The sequence below is a fragment of the Polyergus mexicanus genome, unplaced genomic scaffold (assembly GCF_030449975.1).
Source record: "Polyergus mexicanus isolate NDT 795.1 unplaced genomic scaffold, iyPolMexi1.0 SCAF_9, whole genome shotgun sequence".
Lineage (NCBI taxonomy): Eukaryota > Metazoa > Arthropoda > Insecta > Hymenoptera > Formicidae > Polyergus > Polyergus mexicanus.
In genome coordinates, this window is record NW_027223329.1 from 8,454,926 (window position 1) to 8,478,396 (window position 23,471).

A 23,471-nucleotide genomic window follows, 5' to 3' on the forward strand; every position below is an offset into this window, starting at 1 on the left:
CTAACATAAGCGTGGCCTGGTGCATTTTCGGCGCGCAAGGATGATATTCCGCGACAAATACGCCTGGCGACATGACGGGATATATCCACGGGATGATGCCATCGTTGACAAAAATGCACCGATATTGGGATAGATCGATATTTCGATATTGCGAATAAAGGCGCAGGCGTAAAACAAGCGGGAAATTATATACGCGAAACACATCGACGCAGCACATATTGCTGAATAAAGGACGAAGTTGTCCCAAAAAGGACCTGCCCTTAACGAGGGACGAAGAGGAACGGGCTTTCTCTCTCTCTCTCTCTCTCTCTCTCTCTCTCTCGCGATACGTCATTGGCTGCAACTCGGCGCCCGATTGGAGGACGCACCGCTGCATACACACGGAGCATAATATACACGGTGTGCGCACACCGTCGAGTACTATCGGCGTGCGTACGGCGTACGTCGACGCGGAACGCGCGTCGTGAAAACGCAGTGACGTGGACGAGAGGAGGTAAAGGGACGAGGTAGGTTGGTAGAAATGACAGGTAGGCATGGAGGGGCGGGGGGGGGGTTGGCGGGGCGGCAAACGAGGAGCCGGTACGCCCGATCACGCCCGAAGCCAGACGGACGCGACCGATGCAAAATAGTCGACAATTGACGCGATAGAGAGTTTGGTTTAACGGGTGGTTGGAGTGGGGGGGAGGGAGTTATGACAGCACGGTACGGGCGGGAGGAGACACGCTGTTCTCTCGGGTGAACCGCTTCCCCTTTTTCAATTTTATCATATGATCGACGTCGTTATTATGCGAAATAGGTAAGACTCTTTCGTAATTATTTCGCTTCCTCCCCTCTTCGCGCGAATTGATCTGAAAAGAAGAGCGTGATGATAAATCACGTAAAGACATTTATCCGTATCTTATAGAATTAATCGGGAGACTAACTTGGAGAACTCAAACTATATGTATATAGTAAGAGAGATATATATGTAATATATGTATATATATGAGCATAAATTTTTTGTTTGGATTCCTGTCAGAAAGTGCGATCTGTATGCATTGTATTCGCGATCTACCAGATGATTCTTCGCGTGACTATATAAAAATAAATTTCTCGATGTTTAGCCGCATTCGTATGCACGTATGGACGATCCGGGCACAATTACATGGGAGGAATTTCTCGAGGATGCAGAAAGGTTTCTTGTTATCTCAGACAGGATATCGGATGGATGGGAGCTTCGCGGGGATAAGGTACAACTCTACGTTACTTTATATATTTCTTTTACTCCCGTATCGAATGTAAAATATGCAAATTGGATGGTACTAATATATTGTCAATGTATACAATTGGTAATTACATATTGAGTTCGTTGCAAATATACGAAATAATATTTCATAATATTTGAACGTATTCAAAATGATCTTACTCATGCGCACCTCGGGTGAATATTGAAGTCACGGATACTTGAACACAAGCCAAAGTTTAAGAAATAGATTTATTGTTTTGGCGATGTGTCCATCGTAATTTCGTAAATTTCTTACGAAACGTCTTTTTTATTATCCAATCATATATACGCTTAGGGTATTCCTGGACAAGCGTATTTATTTAGAAGAACCAAGTGTTTCGTTTCGACCGACTCCGCTATGAGAGACGACAAATCGACCGACGACGACGAGGAATTTCATGTGAAATTTCAGGAGGATCCGCACGAGGCTCGTTCCACAATCGAAACGCCTTTCATCACCGAGCATCATATTTTGTGGTCCATGAGTTACGGTGTTCCAATTCTCTACTTTAACAGATGGAGATCAGGTACTGACTCACCATTTTGATCGCAAAAAAAAAACATGATTTACTTGGAAAAAACGTATGTGAAAAATAATACGTGTCACTTAGATATCACGTGATTTTCGTGAAAACAACTCTTATGGGAAAATATAAATCTGTTACCGAGAAAAAAAAGACACACAAAATGCATTTCAGAATTTCGGAAATTATAGAAATAAATACGTAATTTGCACGATTGTTGACACATTCGTGCCTCTCCCATCTCGTATGCATCGTTTATTGATTATAAACGCAAACGTGTTCGCTTATTTCGATATTCGCGCAGATATTCCGACGGTATAATTAATCTCGATAACGCATTTTAACGGAGCGGAAATGCGTCATACCGTTTAAATTAATTATTAACGCTGGTCATCTTTTACATATTCGCCAATGAGAAGAAATTGTCGTGAGAGAGAAAGAGTTCTGACGTTATTACTTTTTTTTTTTTTAGATTTCCCCGGTATTAACCCAATGAGCGTAAATGAAGCTCAAACAATTCACGATTCCAAATTAAATTACATGGAATTATCGCAAGCGATTCATCCTATCGTCGGTACTCCGTTCTTGCAATTACATCCGTGTCTCACGCAGGATTTGCTACGAAGCATGTCGAAGAGGTGAGAAACAATCCGAGCATTAAGAGAAAGAATAATATAAAAATAAAAATAAAATAAAATTTATTTTAAAAATACCTTACATTTAAATATTTCTTTATCGAAGGATTTTATAAATGTTGCAGCAAGAATAAACTTGTCAGTTGGCTGAGCTGCGTAGCACCCGCGGCCATAAATCTCAAAATACATCCGGAATATTACAATCTGACTTACTGAGAGATCTAGCCGTCTCAAATTATCAACGTAGTAGTAAGCATTTAATAGTAAACAGATCGCAGATTTGTCTATGCGAAGATACTCTTCATCAACGTTTATCTCCAATTAACGAGAGAAGAAAGAGAGAGAGAGAGAGAGAGAGAGAGAGAGAGAGAGAGAAAGGTATTACTTTTATAACGTTAGAAATAGATACTGGTTAAATGGCCATTTACCGATGACCGGTCATTCATCCGTACTTACGTACCTATACATAGCATTTACTTTACGTTTCGCGAGACTATTTGCGAGAAGCTTAATCTCATCTCCGCTCGCGAGCGCATGCGAATAAATAATTCCGGTCACGAGCATTCTCGATGGCGACAATTCAAATAGAATCTTTTCGCGTACAACGGCGGCAGATCTAGCATTGACCTACGACGGCACCGGTTGAATTGTTCGTAATTGGATATTCAGGCAAAAGAGCGGAGCGTGGAAAAGAGAGCACGGTAATTAATGCGGTCGCGCATGACAATTAACTCGCGCAAGGACAATTTGCGTGCGGCCCCGGAATATTCATTCCCGACGCAGTTTTCATACGCACGTGTACAGTCGGGTGTATCAATGACACCCACATTCGCGAGGACGTATTTTTGCGATCCTCCTCATTCCTCGTGATGGGAGAGTAATAGAATATTGTATGATTAATTTTGTAAATGAACATGAATTTTCCTTCAGTATTATGGAAAATTGTCTTTGATCGCGTTGAATGTAAGCACATCGAACAGTGTTAAAACGTAGTCGACTACACGCTCCCGTCCTCTCGTCGTGACTTGCATTCGCGCATTCGCGTAGTACGCGCGCCAGTGGCTCTCAACTTTGTCATGACCGAGGCCGCAGACAATAATCCCGTTAGTCTTCCATTTCTTTCGTGAACGTCCGCTTCTCACGAAAACACATGCTGTTTTAAATTAAAATAACAATTGTACATTGTTATTCATATACGACCTCCATTTAGATCGTCCCTTGATTTTATTTCATAGATACGTCGCGCAAAAAATATCGAGAAGGTTATTTTTTATTCTGAGCGATGAGAAGAAGCGGGGAAAGAGCGCGGATGGATGGAGCAATTCGATCTGTTCGATACATGTCCTGGGAGAATAATCGAAATTATTTTTGCATGTAGATCACGAGTCGGAGAGAGAACACCGACTTTCCATTTATCAAGCTAGGATAACGCTTATTAACGTTGACCGTATATTTCCGCTGGCGCGAGCTGAAAGATCAGATTATTGTCGTTAGAAAAAACGGCACGTTTTTCTTTCTTTCTCCTTCTATGGCTTTAAATGAATACGTAATCGACGACTGCTCGCTATATTTGCATTGATATTTGTATAATTTTTGTGTATTTATTTTGATTACCTTTTTCCATAAACTTTTTAACTGTGACATTTTTAATTGCTCTTTTGCAATTGCAGGCAAGTAAACGGAAATACAGCATACTACAATTACGATATGTCAATGTCTGTATATTTGTAGCTAGAATTAAAAACGCAATGAATATATGGCATGATAAAGGTATAATATTATCCTAAATACATATATATTTCCAAGATAAATTTCTACAATGCAATGACACGCGTATATGTAAAATGCCAAATTCTTATTTCTTGTTTTAGTTTATTATACTATTGCTTCGTGATACAGATATAGCGAAGCGAATATCTATCGAGGCAATGGAGCCAGCTGGCTCCACCTATAAAGGTGATGGAACCGCACGGTCGGATAGAAAGGCCGATTCCCCGTCGCCCGCGCGCGCTTTTCGAACTCAAGCTTGGCTCAAATTACCCAGCGCTCAAATATCGTACAGTTCAATCTCGCGTGTGCTCTCGCGACTGTCTCTCTACGCAACAGGCGCGGCTAATCGTCGCGTAGCGCACGCGTGTAGTAAGTAATCCCGCGTCTCGCCAGTTGCCGGATAACGGCGTTCTCTCTCTCTCTCTCTCTCTCTCTCTCTCTCTCGGTATCACGGTGAATCGCAAATTCCTGTTCAAAAAAACGGACGGCAAGTATATGCGTTTCCATAAGGTTGACGGACGTAGGAAAGAGACTGGATTCTCCCGTGCAGCGCCGTGTTCTGAAAATCGATAAAAAAGAAGAGGAAGAAAGGGTTCATAATCAACAGGAGATGAAGAATGCGAATCCGAGGCGGATCGCGCGCCAAAACGGATACTACATACTCCGAATTTGACTCAGCAACGGCGCCAACTTCTTGAGAAGAACAGCATGCGTTTCTCCCCTCTTTTATCAAGTATGTTATTGTCAAGAATATCACACTGATTTTTCTGTCGCATGTGTGTGAGCAACAGTGTGGTAAAATTTAAATGATAGTTCAAGATGCGCGAAAGCAGGGAGACGCGTTTCGGCGCCTCGTTCATTATCCGAATTTTAGGAGGAGGCGTTGTATCGATCCTAGCGATGCGTCGCGTGGGCAGTACCTCCTGACATCTGATTCGTTGCGTTCATCAGACGGAAATAGAAGCGCGCACATAGAATCCGGGTGACAATGAATTTGCCATGGCGACCGCGCAAAGTCGGTGGAGGAGGACAAAGAGGACATAAAGGAGGGCAGAGTATGAGCGCGGGATATCTACTCTGTCCCTGAGAACGCTCTCATCGCGAACGGGAGTCGCAAAATTAAGTCATTCATTCCTTTTTGCAGATTCAGGTTTACTTTGCCGGTTTTTATTGAATGATATCAGAGATCATCGAAACAAGTAGAGTAAAGCGAAGCGAGATAATGATCTATCCAAAATTGTTCAAAATATTACTATTCGAGAGAGGCACAAAAAGGAGAGAGAGAGAGAGAGAGAGAGAGAGAAAGGGAAAAGCATAATTTCCGTGCGATCTTATTGAGGATATTTGTCGAAACGCACACACACTCATCTGTGGATTCAACATAATTTTTTGCTTCACCTAATCGTGGGTTATCTTTCTCTCTCTCTTTCTCTCTCCCTCTCTCCGCTTTTCGAACGCGTGGCATGAACGTCACACGCGCGCTACTCTCCTAACCGTCCACACACCATACTATAAAGAAGCAACTTTATGCCGCACCGCCACAGTCCCGCGATTGTCGTCGCGTCGCGCGCAACCGAGGTTCATATTATCCGGGAGCACGTGCAATCGCGAGACACGCTTAGCACGAAATATCGCGACTCGCGATGCTCCTTAGTGTGTCGTCTCAACGGTACGCGAGTACTCTGTCTTTTGACTTAAGAATACTATCTGCGCGATAAAAATATTGATATATATATATAATGTATGTATGTATACGAAGCGCCAGAAGAGTAGACTAAAATTCTGATGTAGCTCCGAAAATTGAGAAAAATAATTTTGGAGTTGTATTCTTCGAAACTGAAGTGCGACAAGTTTATTCGTATCGTGAAGTAAACAATAAGTGCACGTTTTTCTTGTACGAGCTTATTAGCAGTACGAGCGGTTTAGCAATATGCGAGAAGATTAAACACATGTCTGTTTAGATCGAATCATCATTCATGTGACTTTAATCAATTTGAACTTACACAGATGTTTTTGCATAAATGAAAGGTTTTTTTATCGCTTAAGATGAAGTGGAGTAATTTATTTAGCTATCTATTTATTATCTATATATAAATGTCACATAATATTTCATCTTATCTTAAAATAAATCTATCTTATATTTGTATATAGAGAAAGATATTGACGTAATGAAAATGTATACAAAATTTTCAATTTAATTTATTTTCCATGATTAAAAACCTTTCTTTATATTTATTGTTTTCTTTTTTCACTGAAGAAAAAAATGTAAGCAGAAAGATCGCGAAAAAAGATATGATAAACGAAGGCCTTGCGAATGTTGTGCACAGGTCGACATTTTGATCAATGAATGCTCATGCGAACGATTATAGGTCCGAAGGTTATACGAAATTAATCGCAAACGATGCAACAAAATCAGGGAGCTTAAATTTGAAGCGAGGAGACCATAAAGGGACATTTCAGGACCTTTCATTACCGATCGTTCCGCGCTTGATTGCACGTTACACGCTTACGCCGAAATAATCGACGGTCGACGAGGCGTGTAAACGTATTGCCGGCTATTCCGCACGATTAACTCACGAGTCGATCTTTTCTTGTGTCGTAATTAAAGCTGTCAAACTGCTTACGCGCCTTGTAACGAATCCAAGCCTCTTTCGTCTCTACCGTTTCATCCGTCGCGATGCTAATGGAATCGGATGCGTGTTATACGCAAAGTTGCTTAATAATAAGTCACGAATAAATTACATTCTACTGGAATTGGCTATTATAATTTTGTAGTGTAATTATCACGAATTATTCTGTTAATTATGGAGAATATAGTTTTTGTAATGATTGATTTGCTATATCCTATTAAATCAACAGCTGTTTATCTCTTCATCCCATCGATAAACGTATTATATAATAGATTACATGTACATAGACACGTATTGCATTAATTGCGTTGCTTACAATACATCAAATGGCTCGTTCAAGAATTTTTATTACAATAATATTAAAATAGTAAACATATATATAGGTACAAAAATAGAGAAAGAGAGAGAGAGAGAGAGAGAGAGATAATCAAAAAAGAGAAATACGACTGACAGCGCGCAATTCTGTTGACAAGTTAACAAGTGTCATAGCATAACGACCGATATCTGTTGCGTTACGATGAAAAAGCAAATCGGATTATATATTCGTGCGGATTTTTTTTTTTTTTTTGCACTCGCGAGAAGTAGTTGTTCTTGACACTTGTTACGTAAAAAAAAAACACGACAAAGATTACTGCTGATTAACGTCGTGCGCGTTTGATCACAAGCCGTATTACAGCGTTGAAAATAAATGCTAAAAAAACGTCGATAAATATAGAATGTGTACGGGTTAAAAAATCGACGCGTATTATTAATATTATAACGCGTTGTTAATCTTCTGTGTTGCAGATAACAACAGAACGATTGCTCATTAATCGACGAATATTTGCATTTCCATCAAGTTTCTCGCCAGTGACTGCCACTGTCAAATTTGCCAAAGTAGCTGAAACGAATCGCCAAAAGCGACAGTAAGTGAATTTTGCTCCGAGAAAAAGAGAAAGAAAGAGACGACGGTTGGAATTCGTTGGGATGAGGAAAGGCTCATTTTCGCAGCGAGATCGGACGTAGCCGAAACAAGAGAAGAATCGCGTCAGCGGCGGATCGTCATAATCGAGTGGACAAGCTGCCGACAAACAATAGGGAGACCTGGTAGCGGCTTCCGATGGGGTCGTAACCGCCGTACAGTGCGTGTATTCGTATATCGCGATGATAGGCTAGCCGATAGCGGCAGGAAGAGATCGTCGTAGGGGGAGATCGCCATAGCTAATCGTACCACCCAAGGTGGCACAGATTGAGAGCCCCATCAGCATACATCCTCTCCTAACTAACGAGATACCCAGCGTCCATCTAGTTCGTACGCGCATCGTTACCTCGACAACGGTGTTCCGTGCATCAACTTTCCCGGAAACGTCCCTCGGACAATCGATTTGCGAATTTAATCCAATTCAGCGAATCGCTAAATTGCATTCCGCTTGTAATTATAGCGAGAAAAAGAGGAGAAAGAGAAAGAGAAAGGGGAAATCGATAGGGATTAGCGTTTTAATCGACATTGGAGCATCTCATCTGCACGCGTCCTCGACCTCTTTCTTATCGTCTTTCGCTTCTCATCCCTTTCGGCTTAATCTCTCCGTCGTCATCACCGCGTTTATTCTCAAAGAAACGACGACGCGAGAGGGATAAAAAGAGGGAGAGAGTGATACAGAGATTCGCTCTTAGTGCCCCTCGACAATCCACAGCTCCGGTGATCTTCTTCCCCACCGGGACGCTCGCCGCTTCCGGCTAACTGGAAGTGACGCTCTATGTAAACGGTTTTGCCGAGCGGCTCTCATTGGAACGCACAGGACATAGGAAGCGCATCATGGAAGTAGCGAGCGAGTTGTAAGTACGATTTCTGCATGCGAACTTTATTTTTCTTAACGACTGTTTTTTCTTATAAATGATTCAACTTGAATAGCGAAATTTCATTTGAGCATAAATCTATATGTTTATTATGTTATTTGTCCGCGTATCTTTCTCGACGAGCAATGTATTTCTATTTTTAATGACGCAATTACTTGGCCATTTGTTTAGATTATATTGGATTATTACGATGAGCTATCATCGCTAGACTGCTGATAATCATACACGGACACGTGTATCGAATAAACTTTGCCCTCTGTCATTTGGATCTTGTACGACCCAGTTTCTCCCCATAGAGCGGATTTGTTGCCTGGATCCATAAAGAAATTCACGCAACACGTTTTTTGATAACGATAATTTTCCAAGAGAATTCGCAATTCAAAAATAACTATCTCGCATAATACTTGATTTAAACATATTTCTTAATTCAAAATATATTTTATTTTTTTCTTAAATTAATTTGCAGTTGCAATTAACTTCTTTAGATTTTTACACATTATGTAATATATTTTTAAATTTAAACAGGTGATTATTATCGCCTCATGTTTTTATAATACACATCTTTATACGCGTTTATTTGTCGATATAATTACACAGTAAAATATTAAACGTCTATATTGACTTTCATGTCATCCATTATTTTTGAATAAAATGGATTTTAGTCCTGTTAACAGCTTATAGAAGAGACTCGACCTCAATTCTTTTTTTCCCGACGATCCATCGAATCGTAAATAAAGAGTTGAATGATTTATTCATGGTAAACGTTAATGACAATCAATTTAACTTAACAATCTCTTAAATGCGCGAACGTTATACAATTTTGAGATAACATCTTGGAACTTGGCACATATTTTGCAACAATATGACGCACTTGAACTTGTAATCATTCACTGTGCGTGTCAGATGTTGTGTAGCGAAAATATATATCGCGGAGATTAGAACATAAACATTATAAAAGTAATGTTTATCTAACGTTATATCGCGCGTTGTATGCAAAATAAATACGTAGCGTAACATGTCGATAGTCTGCTCCACGAAGTCTGCAAAATGTGCGAGAATTAAAACGCGATACAACTTTTGTATACAAGGTGATCTTTAAATTTATCACGATTTGCGCCATTAGAAATGCAAATGCATATCGCACTTTAACGACGCCGTGAATGGAAGCTACCCTGTATACGCATGCATATATATACAGTTGTGATCCATTATGTATCGCGTCGTATATCGTTTATTCAGCGGCAACGGGATTCATTGGCACAGAATTCCATAATGGCAACAGCGGTACTTGCCGGCTACTCATTAAATCATTGTCAGACTCGTTCTTTGTGATAAGGAACGTAGGGAGAAGACGACGGTTGCGCGCATAGCGCATAAGAAAAATCATTGTTCATTGCGTGATTAGACTGTGCGCAGATGCAGCCTCTGCTCTATCCGTGTCCCCGTGTATGCTTCTCGGATATTTTTTCAAAATCAATCAAAATTACCAAAATTCCATCGCGAATTACAGATTGTTTAGTTCCGTCTTTATTATCCTTTAGAGTGCGAAAATATAGAAATAACTCTAATTTGTATAAAAAGACTGTCGCGACAGTAAAATATTTGATTGAAAGTGATCTTAATTATAAATGAGAACGAGATAAGCTTGAGACGCGCACTAAGAAATGTGCGAATGAAATATATATCGTCGCGTATGCGAAAATGTATACGTATCGTAGCAATTGCGCATCTTTGCCCCCTTATTACTGATAAGGAAATATAATGATTTATTTCTATCGTTCGAAGCGATTACAGTTGCAAATTTATCTCGTACGATCGCTGTGATCGATGGAATTTAATTAAGCGGGATAGGCGTGTCGCGGTCTTGTCGCATAGCTTGAGCATATTTTTCTTTTGATCAGATTTTATTAGCAGAGAATTATCTGCTCTTAATGAGCTATGCGACGTATCGATTCGAAATAATGGATGTTTTCCGTCAATCTTGATCGTCGACGATGAAATACTCTTCGATTTCCCAATCACTTCTCTCGTCGAGAAGCTTTGTATCTTTCATTAATCTTTCATTTTCATTGTAGCCTAAGGGTATCGATTACAAAGTGACACGTGTAGAATCGGTTGTAGTTCGCATGCTAATCGGGAAAAAAAAAAATAGAAAGGCCGCGCGTTAAACATCTTTTGTCAAAATTTTTGTATCCTAGCCGTGATATTCGAAATCAGAAACCAGATTGGTTTTTTTTGTTTTTTTTTTGTTTTTTGTATGATAGCTACAAAGTAAAATCGTAAATATGTCAACTTTGAGGCAATGAAATATTGAGATTCTCGCGTAGTCCAAAGAAAATCTTTTTCAGATTTCCGACCAAATGACGTGAGTTTTTCGAAATATATATATATATATAGAGAGAGAGAGAGAGATACACGTATCTCGTAAATTTTGCATTAGTGTCAAGTGCAACCTCTTACATAAGCAATGTATTCAACAAGTTGTTTGCCGGAGATAATTTTGGAACTTTCATCAAAGCCAACGTCGTATATATTGTAATATGGCATTGAACGTTCTGCTCGTACGCCACGTGTCACTATTATTCTACTGTACAATTCGACGCCAATTAATCTTATTGTAACCGTATCTAATTTATCCATCGCTAGTTTGTACGCAGGAAAATTGAAAATTTGGGTATGAAAATTAAAATTTTGGGTATGAAAGATGATGTGAGACAAAAAACGACATTACTACGATTATTTCGACCAATCGCACGCTTAAATCTTTTCGCGTTGATCGTTTGCGTACAAGTTTCCATAAACACAGTTGCCCTACATACTGATTTTTCACACTTCCACGAAATACAAACGATCGTTCTACTTGATGTGCTCAAAAGCCGTAAAATTTTTATTTCCCGACGCGTCACCTTGACGTTAACGAAAAAAAAACAAAAAAAAACGATCCCAATTGACCATTATGCGAGACTATTGAACATACGGCAAGATGATACCATTTAACTCGGCATTCAACGCAATTCGCGATCTATTAATGTAAAACCGCGAGAGAGAGAAAAAAAACGCGGTTCGCGCCGGAAACGTCATTGAAGCTCGGCGTTAATTCTCAGGGACGATTTTTTTCTCATCTGTCTGCGGCTGGACGGGGATATTTTTCAACTATCGCGTGACACACGTGTCGCTCTTCATATGTGAATAACGATACCCGCCGAGTTTCGTCACGCTATCAGCTGATTAACTGCTTAAAAGTCATCTCGCGCTCGTTGACCTCGATGTTTCCCATTCATCTATCGTTCGCTAGATTCGAAATTCTCATCGCAAGGAATTTAACGCTTAATGAGAGATATCGCGTTGCGAAATTTAAGCCTGGGGAATTTATCCGGTCATCTTCAGGAATCTCTTTCGTTGAATCCGATTTGCGTATGTGCGTTATAGTATTTGTAGTTAATTACAATTAAAAAATACAATGTCGATAGGACACAAAAATAGGACAGAATTCGTCCGGAAGCTTGATGCGAGACAAAAACACAATAGCATCATCCGCGAAACGATCCATGACAAGCGCCAAGGTGCGCGTTACTATCCTATTTTTTATCGTTACCTTCGTCAAGTCCGGGAATTTATCATCGAGATGTTTTCTCTTTTCTCTTCTATCTCGTTATTAACACGAACTACGAGATTCATTTTGATAGGCGCGTCCAACAGCCGACAATACATGCCACGCTTCTGCGTGTTCTACGAACGCTCGCGACTATGTGTACCAGGAGGAACCTCGAAGCATACGAGATTGCTTAAAAAAAAAAAAAAAAAAAAAAACTTGGCAAAGATTATTAAATTTAAGTTCGACATCGACAATTTGTACACGTTGGCTTCGACAATTTCTATTTATTATTATTTTTTTATTAAGCGTGTTACTATATTTTTTATCAGCAAAATAGATAGAACCCGGACTATTGATGTCGTCAAATATTAATATTGATGATATCACGATCATTAACATCAGGATGCAATGTCGCGCTTTTGAATGAATAACGTTGGATACAGATAAACCACTGTACATCTTAGATCGATGATGTAAACGTAGCCAAAAAATTTACACAAGTGGATATCCCTGACCGATTTTCGGTGCGACACGTGCGATCGAGATGAGTTTTGTTCGACGCTATCTCGCAACGATTTTCGCATCAATTTTATGGCCGACAATCGACAGTCCGCGTATTTGTTCTCTAACAGATCTCCTTTTAATCCACACGCCGATTATGACAATTCGCTTCTTTCGCATATTGCCTTTTGCGTTTCTTGTGGCGTCGCACGTTGTCGTAATCGCGTGGGATGAATTTTACTTGTCTGAATCGCTCTGATCTCGTAACTCGCGATAAGATCGAATTTCAACGATTGTCAAGCGACATGTAAAGTGTATTTATTTACGCGACATGTATGCTGAATACAGAGAGCACGTAATCATCTATTAATAATCAGAGATTCTTCTATCCTCTCTCTCTCTCTCTCTCTCTCTCTCTCTCTCTCTCTCTCTCTCTCTCTCTCTCTCGAGACATCTTGGAAAGCGACTACTGAGGAGCATGCGAAGTATAGTAAAGATGCAAATTAAAGTGTTGGCTTGTAATAAAGAATAGCGAAGAAGCATCTAACGCTTCAAGGCAATAACGAGGTAATTTGTTTCTAGAGCTTTTTATATCAAGCTTTTATATCTCTTTAGAGATGCACCTGCATCTATTTTATTACTCGAATTAAGCGTTAAGCGCAAAACTAAAGTATCTCCGCAATAAAGTCACATCAGTAAACGTAATAATAATAAAAATGCGTTCTTGTGTATTGGCTTAAATACAATACGTTCGACAGATCTTTATCACGCAGCATTAATAATAGTTGATCTGACAATAATTCACAGCAGTGTAATTTCTTGTCTCTTGCCAACCACACATCCGAGTGTAGCACGCGTAGGTGTTGTCGATACTTCTACGATAATTCTTCTTACGTGCATTACCACGTAATATCTAGCGCGGAAAAAAAAAGATGCGTTTTGACAATTTTGTTTATTATTTAATTTAATATAAAGTATTAATCGGCTTCTGTCTCATCATAATTCGTGTCTAATTTCGAATTGGAAACATCGCATCTTCTTTTTTATTACACGTTACTTTATGTTGCTTTGCGCTTTTTTCACGGAGTTAATGTGTGGTCTCTGCTCTTAACTAATTTTCTATGTATACTGTCGAGATTTATATGCGTTTCAGAGAAAATGAACGTGTCGCGGTTTCAAATAATAGATGGTTCAAAACAGTTCGTCGCTGAGCGCGAAGGGGAACGGTGATCTTTTTAAAAAGTGCTAGACTCCGTGCTTCGCACGAAGTATTTGGGAAATTGAATGTAAATCGAGTGTCGATGTTAGAATAAACAAGTGTTAAAATAAATTGTTTATGTAAATAAAAAAAAAGCCACGGAAACGAATATATTCCGATTTCTGATAATTTGTTTAACGATTCTGAGATATTAATTTCATAAAATAAATTCTCAAATACGTCGTTTTTATTTTGTAATTTCGGTTGCAAGATTTATTATGAACGCTAATGGAACAAGGTAAGCAAAATCTATTTACAATCTCGAGATGGGAGAACAAATATTTTTATCTGATGAATAAAATCGACGATATGTGAAATAATGATGATAATAATAATAATAATAATAATAAAGTTTTTTTATATAAAAAGATCTGAATTTGCAAATTTTAAAATGTGTTTATGAAACTGTATAGATCCTTGCACAGATGCTGTTTTTACACTATCGTGCGAGGTAATAAAAGACTCACCAGTTCATCTTCTTGTTAATCATAAATAGCGCACGATTTGGAAAAAAAAATCGTATGTTTTTCGAAGTTGATATTAAGACTAATATTAATTGAGATTAAATTGTTGATATTTTATGAGCCATCATAAGTTCTCGAGAGATTACTAAATTACGCTACGATATCTCTCGTTTATTGAAATAATTTCAAAGAAATGTCTTTTATATTTAAGAGATAAATTAATAGAAGAAAAAGATCTCCGGTATTAGCATTACGTATATACTTATTGATTGTATGTCGACGTATACACAGAATGCCGACATAATATCGTCGACATAAGTTTTATGTCGCTGTCTATAGTTTTCAAGGTTTATGGAAAATACGGAAAAGTCACGCTCACCGCCAAGAAGATTAATCTCCCGAGCACTTCTCTCTTACTGTTACGTGTTACAGTAGTAGTTGTTTTGGAATCGACACGTCAATCGCAGATAGTACTTCTTCTGAGATTAAATTAAATTAAATTAATATTTTTAAACGAGTAATTGTATTTTTTTTATCATTTCGGCAAAAATAACGAAACTGAAAGAATTAATATATGCAATCAAAATAACATCTATGCATTTTACGTGCCTAAAATTAAGAATCATTAAAATCACATATGTTTTATATATTTCAATGCGTCATCAACGAGTTGTTCGTAATGAGAAATCTGCAAAATGGCGTTTACATCGTCATGAAATAATCGAAACTTTCACGAGAAGGTGTTTTGTTGAAAAGTGAACGTATATACAAACATATCGTTGACACGAATTCTTTTTTCAGATCGCCGTTGTCGGGGTCGGGGAATCAAGGCAAGATCAAGGAAAGGAGCTCGTATTATCCTCAGGAACCCAACAAGAGGCCGCCAACGAGGGGGCAGAAGGTGCGATCGTGCCTGAGACATAATGCGCTAACTATACTGACTGTGTGCGGCGTATTTGGCGGCGTGATACTCGGCATAATCCTGCGATATTCTCGAGAAAAATGGACACCGCGGGAGATTATGTACATCAATTATCTCGGCGATCTGTTCCTGCGGATGCTTAAGAGCTTGATCCTGCCGTTGATCATTTCGAGTCTGGTGTCGGCCATTGGATCGCTCGATCTGTCACTTAGCGGCAAAATCGGCGCGCGTGCGATCGGTTATTACGCGGCCACGACCATCTGCGCGGTTATATTAGGTCAGTGAAGCCTAATTTAACACTTTGCATATCTTATTTCCTACGATTGTTTATACATGATATTTCGTGATATGACAAACGCGAAATTTTGTTTCATTTTAAAAGCAAGCAATGACACAGCGCAACAAGAAATAATCTTTTCCGATCACGAGAAAGAGGCTGATCATTTCCTGTAGTTTTTTCTATGCTAATTTTGGCCTCTAGATCTCTTACAATTTTAAGAAATTTATGACTAAAGTTGCAAAAGAGAGCTATTTCAATTAGAGCGTATTTTACTATACTATAATAATTATCATATGTAAGATGTTGCAAAAGTTTTGTTGCAATAAAAATTAAGTATAAACTATACTATATTGACTATAAATTAAGTGAAACAATGTAATAAGTGTAAAAAAATTTAAATTTAGATATGATTAATTCACGTATTATTGATTTAACACGATATGTTGAAAGAGAAAAATGTTCGTTATATATATGATCGTATATCTTCTCTCACGCAACTGAATACTCTTTAATGTTTTTAAGTAACCGAGCGTATTACCGAGGTTAAACGTCAATGATGATGCGCGAATTGCGATGAAAGGATCTCGCCGAGCATCTCTCGCTCGACACGGCGACGCGCGCGGACAATGATACATTTCTTAGAAACATTGCAACAAACAGCAGATGTCACGATCCCAGCTCATTTACATATCTTTGATGGTCGGGATGCGCGCGATAGCCCTGAATTCTCGTGACTCATTTGGGGTTAATTAACGACTGTAATTAACAAAGAACAACGCGTCGGACATGGCCGAAAGATTACTCGGAGATTATTATCTCGCACGATTTTATTTTACAACCTCTAATCGGGCAACTATGATCTTTTATTTATTGCGTTAAAATCGAGATTAGACCGGTTATAACTCGAAACTTTGCTTACGCACATATCGTTCAACTTTTTCTCTCGCATCAATCATTTTCCTCTTACGATACATCGTTGCACCCCAGCTAAATGATTTTATTTCTCGTCGTCGTGTCATCGCATTTATCTCGCCGATTTTTCAACGTAGCAGATGCTGACGTATCTTATCGCGCGTTTTTGCTCTCTCGCGATCGATGAAGTAGACGGAAATAATGCGAAATTCAACGGTTGTAGAACTGATGAGGATTGTTGCTTTAAATCTAATTTTAGGTATAATTCTCGTTGTTTCGATCCAGCCTGGAGTTGGCAGCTCCGCTGCGCAGACCACGAAATCGGCGAGAAATGTTTCCACCATCGATACGTTGATGGACTTAGTTAGAAATATGTTTCCACCAAATCTTGTGCAGGCTTGCATCGCCCAACATCGAACCGAGCCGAAACCACCGGAGAACGCTACTAATGGTAATCATTTCTTTAGAGATAGAACATTATCTTAACTTGAGATTTGGAACATCCGATCCTAGGCTTAGATGGAACGAGCTATTTTTTTGTTTTTTCGTAATGTAACTTTGAGTCTAAATTAACGTCATCTATTAGTTCCCGTGGATGAATGGGAACTGAAGGAGAAAGAGGAATCCGGCACTAACATTCTCGGACTCGTCGTATTTGCGACGGTATTAGGCATCACCCTCGGTAAAATGGGACCGCAGGCCAAACCGCTGTTGAACTTCTTTGAGTCACTTTCCGGCGCTATGATGTTGATTACCAACTGGGTCATATGGTAAGTTTCGCAAGTGATGCGTTTCTCAAAACAATATTCAAGTTGCCCAAGAAAGACTCATATTAACTGCATAACATTGTTGCGTAACCGTCATGTGCCATTATCATGACAATTCGATATCTCCATTTCCATTTCGTGCATCTTGTTTTTTCTTCAAAGGATTAAAAATCTCAAAATTATCTCTGTGCGTTTTTATGTTGTGCGTTTTCAGGTTGTCACCGATCGGCGTGCTCTCCCTGGTCGCTTCTAAGATCACGGAGATGAAGTCGCTGGACGAAGTGGTCGCCCAGCTTGGGATGTACTTCTTGACTGTGGTGATCGCCCTTCTTATACATGGCTTCCTAGTGCTACCAGGGATGTATTTTCTTCTTACAAAAAAGAATCCTTACATCTATATATCGAACATGGCACAGGCGCTCGTCACTGCCTTTGGCACGTCTTCGAGTTCGGCGACATTGCCGATCGCCATCAACTGTCTCGAAGAGAGAAATGGCATCGATTCACGTGTCACCAGATTCGTCATGCCAATAGGCGCTACCGTCAACATGGACGGTACCGCTTTGTACGAAGCTGTGGCTGCCATTTTTATCTCGCAAGTGCGTCAAATTAGTCTTTCCTTTGGGCAGCTGGTAGCGATAAGGTGAGTTTTAAAAAATTTTTTTTTCTTCTCCTTACAGAAAAATTTATATTTATATCCTAACTTTATTGTATCTAACGCGTCGTTTTAGTATCACGGCAACTGCTGCCAGTATCGGCGCGGCTGGAATTCCACAGGCCGGATTAGTAACAATGGTAATGGTATTGGACACGGTCCGACTTCCGGCCAATGACGTCTTCTTAATCATCGCGGTCGATTGGTTACTGTAAATATCATGCTTGTATATGTGCGTCTTTATTTTATAATTGCAATTTTAAAGGGCGTCTTTATGTTTTCTCCCATTTTCAGAGATCGATGTAGAACGACGGTGAACGTCATCGGCGATTCGCTCGGCGCGGGAATCGTGCAGCATCTCAGTAGGAATGAACTCGCATCGTTGCCACACAATATGCAGCAGACACAAAACGGAGCCGATTGCCACGCGACCACGTCGATATGAGTTGTCAATCGCGGCCTGTGTCTCTTTGATCGACGATTACGAAACCGCTTCGCGATCGACCAACCATGGCAAACATATCGACACTTTTATCGTGCGGTTTATCGTCCATTTAGAAATGTTGCCATAACCGTTTGAACTTTGAAAAGAGTTCGGTTTTAACAATATAACAAGTACATAAATTAAAATTTTAAGATTAAAACAAAATGTAAACAAATTTATAGATAATTTATATATATATATATATATATATATTACATGTTGCAGCCATGTCATGTATGATTTTTAATTTTCGGATTTTTATAAGTTATTCTGTGGAGAATATTTCGAGGAATATATAAAATATATATAACACAATATATATATATTAAGAAAGATGAGTGTATACATCTTAATAAATGTACAATACGACAATGGTCGATGATCGCGAGATATGATCTTGATGAAGTGTTCTTGCGTACTCAATAAGTGTTCTGTTTTTATCTTATAATCAAATAATCGATTTAGTATTAATTATCCCATATGAATCATAAACACTATGAACAAAGGGAACAATAAACCTGTATATCACTCTATTATAACGCCACATTTATGACAAATGCACGTGAAATGCGACGTGTAATCTCTTTTTCAATTATCTTGATATACAAGTACTGTAAACAGGATTATTTTTAGTAGCAATTGACGCTCATTCCGCGATATAAATCATATATACATATATACACATATACGTAATGATACGGCAATCAGATATAAGTTATCAACGCATAGCTCGCGGTGCGAGCGACGAGCGTTCTTCAGATAACTATGGAATAATAAAATGTGCTTGAAATACTAAATACTTTTTAACTTTAGTGATCGTAGACCCAGCTAAGCGATCTTGCTTGTAAAATATATATTTGTCTTCCATTTTTGTCTTCTATTTTGATAGCGCGCTATTGTTTACGCCGCCAAGGCCGCATAGCGTGTTATTGATAATTCGCAGCCGAAATTATTTTTCGTACTATAACTATGACGCATATACAAGCAGAATATTAAATTATACAAATATTTTAAATTATAGATCAATTATCTAATAAACGATTAATTTTGTTTGATATCATGTTAATCGCAAAGAATCATTAATAATCCATTAAAATTATTTTCAAACAGATAAAATGCAAAAGTTAAAATAAAATATAAAAGTTTTATTTTCTATGGTAATATGACATATATCGTAAAATATTATAATAAAGAAATAAGTCTTTCACGTGTAAAAGACTTCGAAACTCTTTGACGTCATCTCGCTTACTCTTTACTTGTTCTCGCTCTCACTTTCGATGATATCGGAGATCTTTACTTATATCTATAATAATTTATTTATAATATTCAAAAATTTTATGTAATAGAAAGTAAAATTATCAGTACGCGCTAATGCATCCAACTAAATTTATAAATTGAAAAATTACTTAAATAATACAATTAATAATTAATTAATAATTAATTACAAAAAGCTATAATAAATTAAAAAAAGTATAATAATTTGATATTACTTAATATATTGGATAATTTTGTTTCAAGAATAAGATAAAAGTAAAAGCAATTTATTATAAATATCTTCTACATGTTATATATTTAAAAATTAGAAAAATAATTATTAAGAAAATTTATTTAAAAAAATTTATTTTACGTCTCATATGCGCATATACATAAAAATACTTCAATAATAACTTATCGCTGTCCGTAATATATATATATGGCAAAATATCATACACAGCTAATAAGATATTAATAAATCCGCATAATATTTCTCCCCTCCCCCTTCTCTCTCTCTCTCTCTCTCTCTCTCTCTCTCTCCTCTAGGCAACAATTATTTCTTTAAGAATATTTAAAATTAAATATATTTTGATCCACAATTATGGATCTAGCACGTGCACCAATCGGCGCGCGTTATTTTACCGTAGCATCGAAAAATGAATTTGGCCATGTAGTTCCGATTCTAAAATGGATCTAGGTGGCGCTACTGTGCCAGCTAGAAAAAGTGTCTTATGAAAAACGGCGCGAGTGTCGCAAATCGGAACCAACGCTTTGAAAAGCGAAGCGCGCGACAGCGAGACAGCGTTTCTCGCAATATTCAGTCGGTTGCTGCGTCATCGAGATGGAGCGAAGTCGCGTCGCGTTATATGCGTTCTCGATGATGATTATTGGGCGCGAATGAATGTCGGGAGTGCCGAATAAAGTGTTGCGCGTTCACATTTTAGTGATATCGTGTGAATTTGTGTGCGTCAAGAGCGAGAGAATGGAATCTTGAGCGAAGGGTCGCAGCCTGTGGAACGGCCAGCGGACAACGAACGGTGAGTGAATTGATTTATCATATTTGCGTGACGAACCCGCTCTTATTCGATCTGCGATACCGCGATTATGATCGGAACATAAATCGGCGCCGCGTGATGCTCGGATACGACGCGACGCATTCAAGTAAAGTCGGTCATGTAAAGACAATTAGGATAGAAGCGATTTGAAGTTTATCTTTTATATGCGCGCGCAGTGCTTGCGAATCCATTTGTAGGAATGCCAACTGTCAAACGATAAATTTTCGACCTAACCTAATCTCTATTCTCGATGTGTTTTCAGAATGATTGTAAACACGAGCATATGTTGCGTGGATTTCACCGGCTTTTTGAAAATAATGTTTAATTATTAGTGTAATATACGTTTTATTACACGATATATTGATCGTATTAAATTTACGATATAACGGTGTTATATTTTTACATATTTCAATAAGGAATAAACATAATATAATTAATTGGGCAGGTTAGGTTAAATTAATCAGATTGTACTGCTGTGATAATGCATTTAACGTAATATTATTAATTTTACGCACGTGTAGCATAAATAAAGTTTAATGACGTTTAAACATAAGTGAAAATATTTTTAAACCAATCACGTGTCTCGTATGTCATCTCAATAATATGAAACTAAATTACAAAATATTTATGTATTCCACATTAACGTTATTCGTTACAAGTACTATATTACTTTTTCTGCATCTTAATCATATTCAACCACATTATTTCATCGATGAGGCTTTTCATATACCGCAGACATTACGATACTGCGCATGGAATTTTACGCAGGTAATATATGGCACGAAAACAATTTGCTTTTAAATATTGCATCCAATTGTCAAAAATAAATCAAATTAAATTATTTTCAGTGGGATCCAAAAATCACTACATTGCCAGGATTATATCTTATTACTACTGCGATATTATCACCTTTTAATATGTGCAATATTACATATATAAGATGTATAAATTTACTTGGAACATGCTTAAATCTTTATCTTATTTATAACATTATAAAAGAGAATTGCAAAATTAATGAAACAGAGCGGTGGAATAATTGGTTGATACTTACATTGGCCTACAATATTACTCTTTTTCCACCATTGTACTTCTGGTGCTTTTTCTATTACACAGATGTTGTGTCTGTAAATATAGTACTTGCAATGTTATTTTTGCACCAACGTAAGCATACAAAAATGACAGCATTTGCAGGTAATAACACTATATTTATGTAAATCGTAAGAAAGAGAATATAAATTAAAATTGAAACAATTAAGCAAATTAAAATGATATTATACAGGTTTAACAGCTGTACTTGTTCGTCAAACAAACATCATTTGGCTTGGCTTTTTTACTATAGAACATGCGTTAGATATATTTGATAATAGAATGGAAAAACCAATCTCCCCACGAGTGCTCAGTACTACATTGCACTTTCATGTAAGTAGAATTGGAGAGTTTTAATGTATATGTTATAAGCGTTATATATAGGAGAGATAATCTTACAAATTTCTTTCTAAATCCTTTTTAGTTAATATGGAAGCAGATAATGTACGAGTTACGCAAAGGCCCGTTATCATTTATTAAGTTTATTGCACAAATATGCAATAGCCTATTTTTTTATATAATGGTATGCTTGATGTTTGTCGCCTTCGTTGCTTGGAATAAAGGCATAGTGATTGGCGACCGTACCGCTCACGTCGCAACGATTCACATTTGTCAGATATTCTATTTTTCGGCCTTCGTCTTTCTATTCTCGTGGCCATACGTGACGCCTCATTGGCGAACGTGTTCGCGTTTTCCTCGTCGGTACTGGATTCCTGCCAGCTGCGTCGTTGTATTAATGGCTACGGTAATTCGTTTCAACACGCTCGTGCACCCGTACGTTTTGGCAGATAATCGGCATTACCTATTCTACGTGTGGAATCGATTCATGGGCCGATACGCGATGTTCAAGTATCTGTTGATACCGGTTTACTGCGCGAGTCTGTTCGCCATGTCGCGAAATATCAGTCACTTGAGATTTCTTACACAAATCAATTATATTATTTGCGTAAGCATGATTCTGATACCACAGTTACTGGTAGAACCGCGTTACTTCATTCTTCCTTACATCTTTTATCGTTTAAATATGAAAAGACCGGAAAAATGGCAGATTTATTTAGAATCGCTTACGATTTTTACAATAAATTGTTTGCAATTTTTTATTTTTTCCAATAAAGTATTCTATTGGAAGGATCAACCCTATGCCCAGCGAATTTCCTGGTGACATTTAATATGAAAACAGATGCGCGTAATAAAAAAAAAAAAATTATTTTAAGTATTTTGTCTTCCTACTTTACCTTTTTCTGTACGCTTAATTTAATGGAGGGCATTAAATTCATAATTGATCGACAATTATATTTCGACGAACAATAATTTAATAATAATTTATTGTTCATAGATGAAACTTATGGCAATACTGCTAAATGTTTTTGTACAGTAATAGTTTGTCACCAGATTTGCGACGTGTATCGTCAGTATATAATATATTAAATGTATTCCACACTGACGACTCAAAACTTCTTGTATTCCCTATTTTTATTACGCTTCTTCGTAAATCACTATTTTTGTCGTAATATCGTATTCTCAGCGAATATAAATGTTACGCGCGACGGTATAGTAAAAAATACCGCACATTTTCATT

At 37.9% G+C, this 23,471-nt stretch overlaps 3 protein-coding genes across 6 annotated transcripts; all 3 read left to right on the forward strand.

Moving 5' to 3' along the window:
• The first annotated feature begins 863 nt into the window (after positions 1 to 863).
• Positions 864 to 4,083, forward strand: Atg10 (Autophagy-related 10). Of its 2 annotated transcripts, XR_011447329.1 has the most exons (6): positions 864 to 950; positions 1,104 to 1,229; positions 1,560 to 1,791; positions 2,261 to 2,426; positions 2,549 to 3,526; positions 3,659 to 4,083. XR_011447329.1 is itself a non-coding variant. In XM_070301179.1 (5 exons), exons 1-5 carry the CDS (start codon positions 942 to 944, stop codon positions 2,637 to 2,639), a joined length of 624 nt encoding a protein of 207 aa, XP_070157280.1. In that variant the 5' UTR covers positions 864 to 941; the 3' UTR covers positions 2,640 to 4,083. The 2 variants fall into 2 exon arrangements, 1 of the variants encoding a protein (XP_070157280.1); XM_070301179.1 differs by having other exon boundaries at positions 2,549 to 4,083.
• A 584-nt stretch (positions 4,084 to 4,667) lies between these two features.
• Positions 4,668 to 19,531, forward strand: LOC138936088 (excitatory amino acid transporter 1). Of its 3 annotated transcripts, none has more exons than XM_070301170.1 (8): positions 4,668 to 4,926; positions 7,610 to 8,638; positions 15,279 to 15,676; positions 16,851 to 17,042; positions 17,178 to 17,361; positions 17,573 to 18,001; positions 18,090 to 18,224; positions 18,308 to 19,529. In XM_070301170.1, exons 2-8 carry the CDS (start codon positions 8,619 to 8,621, stop codon positions 18,456 to 18,458), a joined length of 1,509 nt encoding a protein of 502 aa, XP_070157271.1. In that variant the 5' UTR covers positions 4,668 to 4,926; positions 7,610 to 8,618; the 3' UTR covers positions 18,459 to 19,529. The 3 variants fall into 3 exon arrangements, with proteins under 3 accessions (XP_070157271.1, XP_070157270.1, XP_070157272.1); XM_070301169.1 differs by lacking the exon at positions 4,668 to 4,926 and adding an exon at positions 5,693 to 5,862; XM_070301171.1 differs by lacking the exons at positions 4,668 to 4,926; positions 7,610 to 8,638 and adding an exon at positions 13,859 to 14,251 and having other exon boundaries at positions 18,308 to 19,531.
• A 1,563-nt stretch (positions 19,532 to 21,094) lies between these two features.
• Alg10 (alpha-1,2-glucosyltransferase Alg10) lies at positions 21,095 to 23,347 on the forward strand. The gene is made up of 4 exons (XM_070300963.1): positions 21,095 to 21,574; positions 21,655 to 21,997; positions 22,086 to 22,225; positions 22,317 to 23,347. Exons 1-4 carry the CDS (start codon positions 21,410 to 21,412, stop codon positions 23,052 to 23,054), a joined length of 1,386 nt encoding a protein of 461 aa, XP_070157064.1. The 5' UTR covers positions 21,095 to 21,409; the 3' UTR covers positions 23,055 to 23,347.
• Positions 23,348 to 23,471: the final 124 nt, after the last annotated feature.